Source organism: Meleagris gallopavo, chromosome 12, assembly GCF_905368555.1.
Source record: "Meleagris gallopavo chromosome 12, MGAL_WU_HG_1.1, whole genome shotgun sequence".
In the NCBI taxonomy this organism is placed as follows: domain Eukaryota; kingdom Metazoa; phylum Chordata; class Aves; order Galliformes; family Phasianidae; genus Meleagris; species Meleagris gallopavo.
Genome location: NC_139415.1, coordinates 13,045,147 through 13,060,482, shown reverse-complemented (window position 1 = coordinate 13,060,482; position 15,336 = coordinate 13,045,147). Strand labels below are relative to the sequence as shown.

At 42.8% G+C, this 15,336-nt stretch overlaps 1 protein-coding gene across 14 annotated transcripts in view; it reads left to right on the top strand.

Moving 5' to 3' along the window:
• The window catches only part of AGBL1 (AGBL carboxypeptidase 1), a 489,849-nt gene that overhangs the window by 259,581 nt on the left and 214,932 nt on the right, over positions 1-15,336 (top strand). For 2 of the 14 annotated variants that reach the window (XM_010717491.4, XM_010717493.4), the window contains one exon: positions 8,655-10,576. The exons of 11 other annotated variants lie outside the window; for them this stretch is intronic. In XM_010717491.4, coding sequence (XP_010715793.1) covers positions 8,655-8,961 — 307 coding nt within the window. In that variant the 3' untranslated portion in view covers positions 8,962-10,576. Of the gene's footprint in view, positions 1-8,654; positions 10,577-13,368; positions 13,487-15,336 lie in introns of those variants that run through there. One more of the 14 variants, XR_014885986.1, reaches the window with a different exon arrangement.

Below are 15,336 nucleotides of genomic sequence, written 5' to 3'. Positions count from 1 at the left end.
ACTCTCACATTATTCAGTGTTTTAATGAGTTCCAGTAGTCCCATATGGTGGGACTTGACTGCTCACATTTCCACAGGAAGCTTAAGCTGTGCAAAGTCAAAATGTTATCAGTTTTAGAAGCATTTCTTTTGATTCTTAAAGTCAGAGTGAAACCCAAGCCACCGTCGGTGCTGCTTGGTGGATATTAACCCATTTACTTTATGTTACCCATCTTTTATTTCCTGCATCTACCTCCCATTTTTAATGAACGTAACAAGATTACAGCAGATCAGATTTTAAACTCTTTACTACAGGCAGCTTCATTGGAGCTGGCCATAAATTTCTCTGCAGTGTAAGACTGCACAATCTATCCAATGATGGCAGAACACAGCAGTGAGCAGTTTTACAGTTACTTGTCATGTAAGAACTTTTAATCGATTTCAACAGAAGATGTGGTTGGGCTATCTGCATGCTGACCCAGATTCTGTGTGGTATTTTTCTCTTAAATAAACAAGTTTCAGCGTAATGTGGATCTGGAAAACAAGACCAGACTTGGGGTTTCACAAAACAGCTTAAATCAGGCTCAGTCACCCAACAGTGCCTGATTATATCATTATATCTAAGTGTCGTAGAGTCATAGAACCACAGAATCGTTTGAGTTGGAAGGGGCCCATAAAGGCCATCTGGTCCAACTGCCCTGCAATGAACAGGGACACCAACAGCTGATCAGGTGCTCAGAGCCCCGTCCAGCCTGACCTGCAGTGTCTGCAGGCATGGAGCACCCACCTCCTCTCAGGTCAAGTCTTATAAAGGTATTCAATCTGCTTAAACTTGAGTTCCAGGTCTTGAGCTCTGTTGTCTTAAGATTTGTCCTAAATCTCAAGAGCACAGTGCTGTGCAGATACAGGCGGTCAAGTCTCAGATTTTCTTCAGGGATGTCTCACGTTGCCAGGGAGCTGCTAGAGAAACAAGTGCTGGATGGTATTCACAGATAAATAAATTGTTCCACAGTTGTTTGGGGTGGCTGAAATTTTTTGATGTGACTTGAAATTCAGTAGATCATGTGTAGTGTGTCTATAGATTCATCAGGCTTTGGCATGTTTATGCCCATATTTAGGTTCATATTTAACTGATTTCTCATCATTAAGCAGAAACTTTGCTTAGTACCTTGATTTAGCTTTCCATTGCTGGTGGAGTTGCAGTTGTTTTATTCACATCTACCTTTTCAAGCAGCGGATTTATAAGATCTTTAGTGTCTTGTTCAAGCCAGATAATATAGTATGTAGAAGAGGATAGGGCATCCTAATAAAACTAAGTGAATATACAAGTTCACAAATCTCATCGAAACTGCATACAAGATTTTCATTTTATTTTGATGCTTTTGTGTGCTGAAATGTAAAAGACAAAACCTAAGAAGTGGTGAAGGGAGAGAGAAAGAAAACTAGTTATCTTTGGGATCTACACCAACTGCCAGAGCTCCATTTCAGGGCTGATTTGCATCTGTTCAAGTCAGTTGGTTTTATTAATGCTTACAAGCCTACAGCTACAGATGCATTGTTAGCACTGCAGTGATATATAGATTGGTTCTCCATTAAGAAGAAATTAATGATTTTTCATAAGACCAAATCCACAGCTTTTGGCTTCTCACCAGCTTTTCCATTCTGCAAGTCTAAAGATCAGCTCATGTGTTTTTTATTAGTATTAGAAGCATACCTGGACTTGAATAGAGATATCTGGAATCCAGGCAGGCCACGTAATCAACAAATAGTAGAAACACACCCAGTTGTCCTCTCGTCAAACTCACCTTTCACAGAAGGATTACAGCTGTCCAATGACTTGCTGTAATCCAGTTAAATGCAATTCAATCTCCCAGACATGTAATGAGAAGTGTGTGCTCAACTTTCCCTCTGTTCTTGAGACAGTTATCAACCATCTTCTCACCAATGGAGAGAATGGGAGCAGTCATTTCTCAGAAGACTAACACAAATTCTGCTGGCTACAAGCAAAATGCTGTCCAGGGCTAAATTGTTGCAAGCCTGAATGAACATTAGGGGACAGCATTGGCCAGGAGTCAGCCTGTTTCTTGCTCCACACTCCTTTTTTTGTTTTATTTTCAAGTTGTCTTCCTTTCTCTCCAAGTGATAAAGCCCCATATGTAAGTATGCTTCTTACATATCTAACTGGTGCACCAGACATTCACTTTTAATCTGGCCAAATCAATTATAAATATTACAGCCTGCAATTACCCTGGGAACTCCTGAAAAACTAATTAGTACAAATCTCAGCAATGAATTACACCTTTCTCTTGGCTGTTTGCAGCAGGAAGAAAAAAATAAATAAAAGGAAAAAAGTACACTCTAAGAGGCCAAACCTCTCTCAGCCATAGCAAATAGAATTCGAGGCAGTGTTTAATTATATTCATATCGTTCATGAAAGGATGGGCCACAGTGGGCTGAAAGCCAGGGCACCTGGCATTGCCTAGGGCTTAGGTTGCATTTTCTCAGATGTTGTAAGATGTAAAAGTCCTTGGCAAAGAGTCGTTGGAAAAGCAGATCTCGTGGGAGCCTATGACGTTCACATCATTGGTGTTTACTGTGTAGCAACAAAGGAGGCCAATGCAATAGTTCTTTAAACTGGAGCCATCTTGCATCAGCTCATAGCTAATTTCCTCCCTTGGTGAGGTCAGGAACTAAACATGCCTTGTCTGGCTTTTCTCAGGCAGGACATGAAGCCAGGCTGCTCCCTGGGGAGCTCCTGAACTGCTGAGATGGAATTGGAAAGTCATAGCAAGATGTGCACCAGACCTTGTAGCAATTGAATCGAGACACGAAGGGCAGACCAAAGGCCTTTTTCGTTGGCATCTTGTTGCTATAGGGTTTTTCTTGCTCTAGGTGTAATTACCTAAAAGCATCGTAGTTGTTTCACTTATCTCCTAGAATAATACTTTATGAAACCATTAAAGATAGATTTGTGCTCTGGGGTAGCTGTGGCTGCTTTAGATTCATTTTAGATTCATTACAAGATTTTGGAAGCAGTGTTCCTGTAAAATATGTTTAATAAAACATATGAATTCCTCAAAAGCAAAACCGTGCAACATCACACACTCTCTTAGATTCAGTGACATAGGTGGAATTTTAATGAAAAATAAAGGAAGGGCAAAGCAATTCCAGTTCACTGCAGAGAGGTCATTAGAGCTGCAGGACACTTTCCTTACCAGTATGTACATAGCAGCCCATATTGGTACAGCTTTGCTGGAAAATGAAAGATAATCCTTCCATACTGGTCAGGAAACTGGCTGGATTCTCAAATCCCTGTGTAAGTGGAGAAAAAGTGCCCTATTCTTTCAGGTGAATGCTGTAATTGCTGGGAACTTGGACTGTTTTGCTGAAATAAAATCCTTTTTTTTTTCTTTTTTCTTTTTTTTTTTTCCTGTTTTCTCACAGTAAAATGTCTGATATCTTGAAAATTTACAAGAAAGCCATTTTCTGTCTTATTTCAGTCTGTGAACCGTACCATAGATATGCTTGGCTCCTTATGCACGGCTATATCCCTGTGTTGGAGAGCTTCCAAAGGATTAGGACATATCATGGTGGAGAGAAGGTTTAGAGGAAGAAGGGAATAGTGCTATGGATAGGATGATACGAAGCTACCAGGATGCTATTTTTCACTGCAGAGAAAAGATAAAGACATGATTATTTGTTGGTACATCTTCACAGGGAGTCTTTGGTATATCCACAGTCAGTGCTGGTCTCCAGACTTGGAACTTTCCTCCTTTTTGTCTGATGCATTTAAACACTCATTTTCTAGATTTGCATTGGCAAGACTGCAGCAAATTTCACAGGAATGAGCAGAGCCAGATATATGTACCAAAAAAAGTAAATGTTCCCTTTTCTTCTCTACAACACTGCAACTGCTAGGCAAGTCAAGTGAAGGTCAAGCAGCAATCCTGAACAATAGTCAAAGATTCCCTAAGAGGGACAGTTGTCAATGCCCATTCTTTCCAGAAGAAAAAAGATTCTATTTTGAGCCAGTCAGTAGAATATACAGATAGCAAGTGACCTGCCGCACTGTGAGTGAAAAACCCCAAGAAATTACTTATGAAATCTCTGTATTTTTCCCAGTGTCCTGGAAGCGTACACACATTTGAAGGAGAATTATGTATTGGAGAGAAATCATCAGTCATCCCCCATATACATCATGTAGCAGTATTTTATCAGTCAAAGCCATACTGTGTTTTCTTGAGGGGTTTATGGGAAACACCTGAACGAGTTGTTTTCTAGCCATACCAGAAAGCTCCAGTTCAACTGACATATAAAGAAGTGCTGAAATTGTTCTTCTTTAGTAGGAAGTTTTTCCCCCAGAGGGTGGTGAGGCACTGGAACAGGCTGCCCGAGGAGGTTGTGGATGCCCCATCCCGAAGGCATTCAAGGCCGGGCTGGATGTGGCTCTGGGCAGCCTGGTCTGCTGGTTGTCAACCCTGCACATAGCAGGGGGTTGAAACTAGATGACCATTGTGGTCCTTTTCAACCCAGGCCATTCTGTGATTCTATGATTCTTCTCATGTTAAGTCAGGAAAAAAAGAAATATATATTATCTGCATTTATTTATTTATTTTACAAAGTACCAAAGCTTGCTTTCTTTCCAAACCCGAGCAAACAAACAAACACGCCCACATACAAAAGCAGAGCTAATTAATATCAAGTCATATCTCAATGATTATGCAAATTAAAGTAAAAACAAAGAAATTCTATTTATCACATAATAAAGTTGCAAATTGCTGTTGTGTCTCTCTCATCAGCTGCAATAGATGGGGGGCTATGAGGCTGTAGGTTTTGAATTAGTACATCAGTCAACACGTATAGGTTTTGTGATAGTTGGGGATTGTTGGCTATAGATATATTAGCAGCCTTCACTCCCCCCCCTTCTGTACTGTGTTCACATTCAGTGGTATTCACGGGCTATATTTGTCTTGGAGTTCTTTAATGTAATGTCTTTGGTTTTCCTCATTGTTTACATTCTGTAAGACAACATCATTATTCTTTGGTAAATCTGTTTCATGTCCCCTGGGTGTTTTGTTTGTTTGTTTAGTTTTTCTTTCTTCTTTTCTGAGGGAAGATTTTTTATTTTTTTATTTTTTTGCAGCTTTTAAAAATCAGATTAAAGCAGATAAAAATACCAAGAAGCTGCTCCTAACCAAAAATCTCTTTTATTAAGACCGTCTTACGTTGTGTGCAGTTGTCTAGAAGTTGCCATTTCTGTTCATAACCATACTTCACCATTTGCATTCTCTCTTAAAGCAGCTGGTCTTAGTGACCAGCATCTAACACTTTTGGCAGCCTTGTTAGTGGGTATCTTAATGGCTCCCCAGGAATATTGCATGCCACCACCTCTCCTCTTTCAGGAGCAACTCTAACCTGCTCTTTGAAATAACCCATTTGTATTGCTTTGTTATGTGTTTTAAATCTTCCTGCAGCAGAAAGTGAGTTACTGTGATGGAAAGTTCCATGTGGTAGAGAAATGCAGCCAGTTTGTATGGTTTGATAGTGTGACAAAGAAAGAGCCTTTCAACTTCCAAGCCGCCAGGGTAATTGCAGTGTCTCATTTGCAAGGAGACTAAGTTGGTGCCATCTATTTACTGTTTGGTAGCTCATTATGTGATTTGTGGCACTGCCATTGGCAGTGTTAGTGGTAGGTAGCAGACCAAATTGGAGAAGTCACCACTTAGGTCCTTGCTAATTGGCTTGCTCATTCACTGTCACAACAAATAAGCAACGTGCAGAGCAAGAAATCCTTCTTTCATGGCCTCTAAATCATTGTCTGGCCACATGTTCCCACATGGGGAACCTCTCTCTGCAGTGTACATGTGCAAGTACTGAACTGTCAAGGTCTGAGTTTTTTTGTGTCCTGTGTAGGTAGTCAGCATGGCAGGAGGCATCTTGGAAGGGAGAGTTTTTGAAGTCTTCTATAAAGGTTTTATGCATATGTACTTTCTAAGGGCTGTCTGTTTAGTCTTCAGTGTAAGGCAATGCATGTTTGCTGTGGTTTTCTCTTTCACCTTCTGATCTTTGACTTCCCGATTTCCCTGTCCCAGTAAAGTGTGTTTGTGCTCTCTTCCTCTTTTAGACAGAAATCCACTCCTAAAAGCATTTAATCAACTAAATTCAGAAGGTCCTCTCTTAATGGGGTTCCCAGATTTCAGTAATAATAGGGCTTTTTTTTTTACCCGTTATTCTGTTAATGCAAATGTTTGACATTCAGTTCTTAGATTGAAAACTGAACTGTTGTTCCATCTGTACAATAGCAGGGAGCTGGGTGGCAGCTACGCTCTGTCTCAGTGGCATTAGCAGCTCCTTCCAAACATACAAGCACAGTAGTGAAAGCAGATATGCTCAGGACCTTTTTGATTGCAAAGCATCAAAAGCTTAAAAATGAAAAATTGAGTTCCCCAGAGTTTACACAGCTTTGAACATTATCATAGGTACTTTGTATTGTGATAATTCATGCCATGGTTACATCTGAAAAAAATAAAAAGGGAAAAATCAAAACCACTGGTCAGATTCAGTATACTGAGACCACTGCTTGTTACTGTTTGTGCTGAGAGGATTGTTGTCCTGGTTTGTTTTGTTTTGTTTCATGTTACATACTCAGTTTCAGTGTGGGTTCTTCCTGACCTAGATTTCTGGGCAGACTGAAGTGGAGCCAAAAACTGAAAAAGTGCATAATTATTCATTTATTTATTTTTAAGCTATACAGCTCTATTAAGCTTTCAGAGAATCCTTTATACCCTGCCTTTGAAGTAAACTAAGCTAGAGATCAGCCAGAGAGGAATTGGGTTGACGCTGCGTGGTTCTGATTGCAGATAGTCTGTATACAGTTAAGATCTGGATACTCAGAGGTAGGAAGAAGTTATGCTTTTTTTGGATTGCAGAGAAGAGGGGGAAGAGATCAATACATCCAAGAGAAATACTTTACACCTTTGGTATGTTCTGAAACCTCAGATGCTGGCACTGCTGTGAAACAGCTGAGAGCTGGAAGATTATTCCGGTTACTGACATGTAAATGAGCAGACCACACATTAAATCTGTATATACTCCATCTGCCAAACCATTCATTCTTCCCAACTTGGGACAAATTAGAAACTCTGGCCCAGTGGCGGAAGATTATTATTCCTTTCCCAGTCCCCCAAAGCAATACATTCTCTGCTTTGAGTCTGATTGAAAACACTGACCTGGAGGTGAAAAACACAGTATCTGTCCCCCTCATTCATCCAGACTCTGACCTAGGCAGCATTAAAACCACAGGCTTCTTTCTGGTCTCAAAATATTACCCAGCTGCCCTCATGGACTGAGGGCCAAAACGGAACTAGACGAACAGATAGGAGAAAGAGCTCATGCCCTAGAGCCACCTAGTCTTGTGGTTACAATTTTGTCATAAATATTGCATTAGACTAACTTAATAGAAAATGTATTGAAAGTGAATGTGTAAATAAAGCCTACAACCACTCCTGTAAGTAAATGGCAGGAGGCTATGGCAATGTAACCTACCCTTCTGAGAGCCAAAGGACCTGTGGCATCAGTTCAGAGTCACTCCTCAGCTATTCTGACTTGCTTCTGATTTTGGCCCTTCTTCAGTAAGTTGTGCTGGCAAAGCTTTTTCATACTCCTTCCAAAACACATGGACTCATAGAATGGCTTTGGTTGGGAGAGACCTTAAAATCACCAAGTTCCAGCCCCCTCCATGGGCTGGCTGCCCTCACCAGCTCAGGCTGCCCAGAGCCCCATCCAACCTGGCCTTGGGCACCTTCAGGGATGGGGCACCCACAGCTCTGGGCAGCTGTGCCAGGGCCTCACCGCCCTCTGAGTGAAGACTTTCTCCCTAATATCTAATCTAAACCTTCATTCTTTTAGTTTAAAGCAATTCTTACTTGTCCTGTCATGATCAAACCATAGGAGAGGTATACCAGCCCGCTGATCATCGATGTGTCCTCCTCTGGACCTCCTCCACCAGTTCCACATCTTTTTGTGTTGGGGGCCTTTACTCACTGGTGCCATCGCTCCATCATAGAAGGTCACCAGGTTGGTCAGGCACAACCTGCCCTTGGTGACACCATGCTGGCTGTAGCACAAGCGCTTCTGGTGTCTCTGCCCAATCCTGGAAGTCCCTAGAAGTCTCTGCTTTTCTGTTTGTGCTTCTTCTTGTTAGCAGTGCTCTGAGCTTGCACAGAACAGGAGGCAAAGATGCCAAAGCATGTCAGCCACCTGGATTAATTAGGTCATAGACTAACAGTGGATCTACAATGAAGTGGATGATTATTAAACCAGCAACCTTGTGGAAACTGGATACCTCCTCTACTGCATTTCAGCTTCCTTAACCTTTTTAGTGCCTCAAGGCAAGAACAGTGTTGTGTGCGTACAAAGCACTTTACATTAACAATAGCAGTAATAATAACAATATTAATGTGTTTCTCCTTTGGGGTAGGTAAATATCACTCTTCATTTTACAGCTCATGAAACAGACACAAAGACATACAGGATCATGCTTAGTGCCAATTCATGCTTCATTAACAGAGCCAAGACTGAGCCCAGGAAATGGATTTCCTTGTTCCTTGCTTTTACCATTACATAACACACCCTCCTTTGATGACATCCAGTCTCTCTTGTGATTTTTTTCTGCAGAAGGTACAGCAACAGCAGCCTGGAGACTGAAGATGAACCTCCTTGTGCGGAAGAAATCGATTATAACACTGACAGTTGCTCTGATGGCGAAGGGGACTTCTCAGAGCTAGACCAAGAGATCCAGGAGTGCCTCTCGTGGGTGGAAGGAGAGGCAGAAGATGAGGGAGAGACAACAGGACAGACATGCGGCTCCAAAGCTCTCAGGGGGCTTTACATTTCCAACCAGCCAGCATCCAGCAACACGGCTCTTCCTCTGAGTTCTGCGCCGCTTGGAGCATACAGTGGGTTTGAGAGCAGCCCTGCATGAGCAAGACTTTGACTTTCAGGCTGCTGCTCATATTTGTCTGTTTGCCAGCTTCAGCATCCTTCCCAGATGTCTTGCTCCAGTTCTGCATTGACAATTGTCTTTATGTTTGTGTGATCTGTATACATGTATGTACTGAGAATGTCTCCTTGAGCTTTCTTCACGAGGCAGAGATGAGGAGCCACTGGCCCCGATGATACTGTAAGAGGACATCATCCTTTCCTAAACAGAATCCTCGTCCCATGGCTGCCTCTAGTGTGTGGATTCGTATAGATTGATACGGAGAATAGTTTTCTGACTTTTGAAGGAACATCCTTTTTCCTGGCTTAGGCTTTTATTATGGCCAGCAGCCTTTGCCCACAGATCTCAGAATTGTGGCAGTTTGTGAGGCCTTTGGCGAGAGCTCTCTGTTACCATTCATTTCTCTTGAGCTGTACAACATGCATCTGAGTTCTGTCTGATCTGGATTTTGACCATGTTTCCAGCAGTTTGGGTCAGGCTATGCGTGCTCCTGAACTGGTTGTATTTCAGCAACAGCATGTGAAAGCCAATGTGCCAGAGTAAGGAAAGCACCACCATACGGAGCAGTCCTCTGGAAACCTGGGCTAAATTTACCTCTTTGCTGCACTGGAATGAACTAGTCCAGCATAATCTCATTTGAGCCACTTCATGCTTGAACTGATGAGCCCAAGTGGAAGAATTTGTTTCACGGACTGCGGAATGATACTTTCTCTGTGATTCTCTGTGAGACATCCTTCCAGCAGGATGCACTAAGGGAATACAGATAATGTTTAAGGCTGCTACTGGGAGTGAGAGAGGCTGGGGGCATTTCAAGGAGAAAAACTTTTGAGGTAGCTGGGGTCCTCCAATATTATGTCAATTGGATTAGTGATGGTGGCAATATCCAAGGGTGAGTTTAGCCCAAGAATCAGTCTAGTGACTGATTATTCTTTGTTAGTTTTAATATGATACCACTAAGGAAACCTAACTCATGGAACAGGACCCCATTGTGCCAGATAGCAATATAACAGAAGACATTAATGGTAGGTTATATATAGGATGCATTCTTCTGGCGATTCCCATAAGGGAACAACTTATTTTATCTCCAAATGGAAAGAAAAAAAAAAAGAGATTTCTTGTAAAATTGCCTGCAAAAACAGATCCTGATTTTATAAAGTGCTCTCTTACAGAATAGGTAACATAGCAATGTCTTTGCAAGCCTAATTCCACCAGCATTAGAATTCACTGTGCTTTCACACAGATGTCCAAAGCAATGGAGGTGCTGTTTCTTGAGCTCCAGCGCAGACCAAGAACACAAATGCATGCCTGAGGTCGGTAAAGCACAAAGCCCACATCACAGCACCTCTCTCCTCATACTGCCTGTATTTCTCACGTGTCTAACACTCTGCTGCTGCACATGGGGAATTGCCTTGAACCCAGATGGAGGTAATTGCACTGTGCAAGAGGCTCCCAGCTCTGTCGCTGCTGTCTTTATAAGGCTCAAGGAGGACAAACATACAGTGTGTTGTAGTATTACAGACTGTAAGAGACCCATTACTGGTGATTACTGTTATTATTGATGTGTGATTAAAAGCACCCTGTAATCCTCTCATCTTTATGCTGTTTGTGGATAGAATTTTTGGTGCCAACTGAGTTTTTTATTCTGATGCATTTCTGAACACCTTCCCCCAGACTGCCTGAGCATACATTTCCATCGGGAGCCAGCTCCTTGGAGAAACTATTTCTTCCTGTGCTGCTGGAGTTTCGGTATCCAGGTGTTCTAAAGCCTTCAACACTGTATAACAGTTCTCTGTGTTTCTAGCTCTCTCTTTATGACAGTGGTCAAAAGACAGGCAGCTTGGGTCCTCAGAAGCTGAGCTTCATAGACTGAGCTAATTCATTAGCTATAGTGTGTGTTCTCTGTACAGATATCATGTTCTGCTTGCCTTAGCGTGCAGCTTGTTGCATACAATACTGAATTTTCATAAAAGGATTGCTCACAGGAATGGACACCAATGAGGTAAAACAGGTATTCCCATTATAATAGTTTGTATAACGTTGCTTAAAAGCTTATTATTAAAAAATGATATATGTGCATAGCTAACTTCAAATTCCAACATTCATATGCATGACAAAACACTCACACTGTGCTGAATCCAGTCTGCAGCATACACAGGCCATGGTGTAAGATCTTCAGCATTCTACGTGGCCCCAGGACACTGGGCAAAAAGCACTACTGGGCATATACATCTGTAGATGTATATATATGTGCATATATATGAGGGCTACTCCAAAAATAATACCTCCTATCTTATTAGTTTGATCCACAATGCCAGAGGCAGATATTGATGGTATGGCGGCATAGGTTGAACCTTTCCAGCAATATTCCATTGTATTTTGTTGCCATGTGACAGATGGCAGCAGAGGGGCAGTCTGACAGAATGGTGTCTGAGATGGAAGTGCGTATGAAGCAAAGGGGTGGAACTGAATTCCTGCATGGGGAAAAAATAGCACCCATTGGCACTGACGCTTGCTGAACGTTTATGGAGACCAATCAGTGGACGTGAGCACAGTGAGGCAGTGGGATGTGTGTTTCAGCAGTGGTGGCAGTGACACTGGGTCATCTAGACTGAGAAAATGCATAGCCAGTGGTGGAAGTTATGCTGAAAATGGTGTTTTGTAGCTGAGAATTTGCTCTGTCAAACAGATGTTGTACTCTTTGTATCCGTTGTATTTTCTATGGATATAAAAAGGCAGCATTACTTTTGGAGCAATCTGTGTACATCTAGAGCTGCTCTTCCCTCCCACGCTACGTTCTGTACCATCACCCTTCCACAGCAACAGTGGAACAGGTGCTCCCTGATGTTTGCCACTGGTGCATCTTACTGAAAAGAGAAAGAAATCAATGTTTCTCTTACTGCAACACCGGTATTTTAGCTATTGTGCTGCTGTGTAATAGGAAACACCTGGCCCAGGCTTCTCCCTGACAAACTCCCTGTTGTGCCAAACAACTTCTCAGCAAGGGGTGAGGGCACTGCAGGAGGTGGTGGGCAGATGAACCCCCAACCCATGGGTACCCACTCTGCTACTGAAGAATTGGGAGCCAAGAACATCCAGAGGGAGAAGGGTTGGGTGACCAACTGGCAGGGAATGGAACCTGGAAACTTCCAGCAGAAGCAGTTTGGTGGATTGCATTGTCTGTTGCAAGAACCTCTAGGGGAAACAGATGCTCTTTTTCTTTTGACAGACCTCTAGAGGTCAGGAGAGAACCTCCACTGCATGCCACTCTCTCCGTTATTAAAATTCTCCCTGAGTTATGGTAATTAAGCAGAACTAGGCTCCGCACAGAGGAACGGAAGTGCATTGACTTTAATAAAACAGAGTGTAAAACAACTTTAGATTAACTCCAGCCTTGTTTATTCTTGCACACTTGTAATTCTGATTTGGTATTTCCCTAGTGAATGGAGCTGTTGTCCCCTACTCTAAGGCACGTCACCTCACTTCAGCCCTCTAAGTGCAGAGCAACGAGGCCACTGCCTTTTCTTGCCATCACTAGCTAATCCCAAAGTACTTGGAAAGAGCGATGGAGAGGGGAGGGAGGAGAGGGACGTCTCCCTGCTCCCTACCATTGACATTCCTCAAGAGTCAGCAAGGCTGTCAGGTTGAGACGCAAGCCAAATATTTCTGTAATGGCCAGCAGAGACAGCATTCAGATAGTCCGCACCGCAGAAGCCGTTCTGGGCTCCCGCCAGACACATTAACTTTTTTTACTGATGCCTTTTGTCTCACTGACTCTCTTAGTGGCTCTGAATAGCCGTGCTCTCCTTCCTCCCCTCGCCGTGGGTGACATGACATGGGTAAGAGATGCGGCCGGAGCCGTGCTCACACTGCTGCCTCTGTTTCAGCCTTGCGCCGTTTCCTATCGGAGGTGATGTGAAGGATGCCTTGCCAAAGCCTGGCAGAATACACGTGTGCATAAGCCTCTGGGCTAAAAATAAATAATTAAACAATAAAAATAAAAAAAGAATCAAGTCAGCAAAGAGAAGGAAGAACAAAATCTAATTAGTTTTATCTGCTGTTTGTTATGAGGCTGTCAGAGTGCTCTATTCCCTGGTTTTACAGCACTCTGGAAAATAACAGTGATGATAATATTACACAACTGTGCGCGGGGCTGTTCTTGAAGCAAAGAGGGAGCAGATTAAGGAGGGGGAAAAAAAAAAAAAAGCAGCCCCTCTCCTCACCATTTTTCTCCTCCTGCCAAAAAGCAGAGGTGCCGGTGATAGCGCTATCTCCTGCCTTATCTGTCCTCAGAGGTGATCCACTCCATCCATCACTCGGAGACAGCACAAGTGGGCGACTGCTTGGCATCCAACTAAGGGCACTCAAAATGTATCCTTTGTTCTCCCACAGATCTCCTATGTGTTGCTGACTGAGTTGCTTAGCCTTGTCTCCCAGCCTCTGTTCTGATGCGAAACCGGAGCACGGTGTTGGTTCCTCATAGCAAATACAGCAAGGCACGAGTGACATGGTAGGTGTGTAGGGTGAGGGGCAAGAAATAGAGATGTAAAGCTGCCCACATGTTTATACTATAGTGATCTCAGCTGTTGCCACTTGATGAGGCAGCTGGAATTATTCTGAGCGGGAGTGTGGTGGTAGTTGCCATCACTGCTTTCCACTTTATCGATGTATAGTGATGGTTCATTAGACTGTTCCTCTTCAAACAGTGCTGGGTAATTTTAGAAGTCTCTCTTTGCAGGTTGTTATCAACCTGTCCTGTCCCATCGCCTGGTCCTCACACAATGGAAACTTTGACAGCTGTTTTAGAGAGAGTGGGATTTAACCCTGTGTTTGTGAAGTGTCCTGTGGTTTTCCAGGCTGAGGGCTGGCCACGAGTCTCCAGCTGGAGAGAACATGCTAAAGCTTGGAGCACTAAAAACTCTGTATTTGTAATCGCATCAGGAAAAGATGAAAGAGAAGGGTAAAGAAGGAAGAAGATATAAATTGGAGAGAAAGAAGGGGACTCAGTGAAGGGGGAGGGATGATGAGAACAGAGAGAGATGGGAGTAGGGGGCATCTGGGGGAAAGACAGGCAGAGAAATGGGAGAATTGTTCCCATTTGTGTAACTTCTTCCGTCCCCAGATAATGTGTCAGTATTAACAGTACCGAGAAACAACCCTCTCTACTGTAGAATAAATCTGCCACTGTATTCCCCACTCCATAAACAGCAGCCAAGTCTGTATCCTCAGCGCTGCATTGTGTGTTCAGTGCTGTGTTTTGTGAGTGCTTTTCATGATGGTTAAGCCTGTATCATTTCTGGCCTTAGGTTTCCTCTCCAGGGACTCACATCCTCAGACATATTCTGGAAGATCCAACGCGTTTTATTGTTGATGCAGCAGTTTGTGGCTACTTTCTTTGCCTTTTCTTTGTTCTGCTTCTTTTATTGCACTTAAGGAAAAGTGGAAAGAAGGGAAATGAATGAGGTGAACAGGAGGGAGTGAGAAAGAAAGGAATAGGTAGAGAGAAGGGCCCTGCCACCATTCTAGCAAGAGCTGCAGCAAGATGGTGAGGCAGCTGTTTTGGCATTGAGTTTTTTAGCCTTCGATTAGGCAGCTTGTAGCTCATTCAGGGTGAGCAAGAGGGAAAGACAAATCAATCACTGCCAACAATCATCCACCGGATACCCTGGCAATAACTCCAGTCCCAGTAAACAAATACTACCTTTGGCTAATAGACCTCAGGACACCAGCTCCTAGCCAGCTGATGCAATTGCAATCAGAGCCCTGTTTCTTGCCTCCCTTGCCCCTAAATGCCTGACTGATGACTTTGTCTGGATGGTTTCCAGCATATGCTTTCCATGTTTACAGTGCATGCTCATGCACAGATCTGCAAAGGTTTCCTGGTTTTTCATTAAAATATATATATATATATATAAATATATATATATAGCTTTCTGTGCTTGTTTCCACATCTATGGAGGTATTAATATTTATTTGCAGGGAAAAGGTTGACAAGGAGGTTTAAATCACAAGTATTTACAGCACAATTTCAGATCCTTAAAGAAGGCAGATGGGAGAGAATAATTCTTGCTTCCATCATATATCTGTAGTCAGTGAAAGAGAGAAATCCTGCCCATTGCTGGGATCTTTGGTAATTCCTTTCTAGGGGCAATTAGCTTTCCTTTAGTCTTTGTGGAAAGTGGCACAGGTGGACCAGGCAAATCTCCATGGTGAAAGCATGGACAGTGCTGACAGAAATCCTTTGTATTATTTGATTAAACAGTGGTATTCCAAGAACCAGGCAGAGCGCTGTTTAGGGAGCTGATAAAATGGAAAATTTAATAGAGGTGAAAAAGAGAGGCTTGGGAGGATAATGGAGCA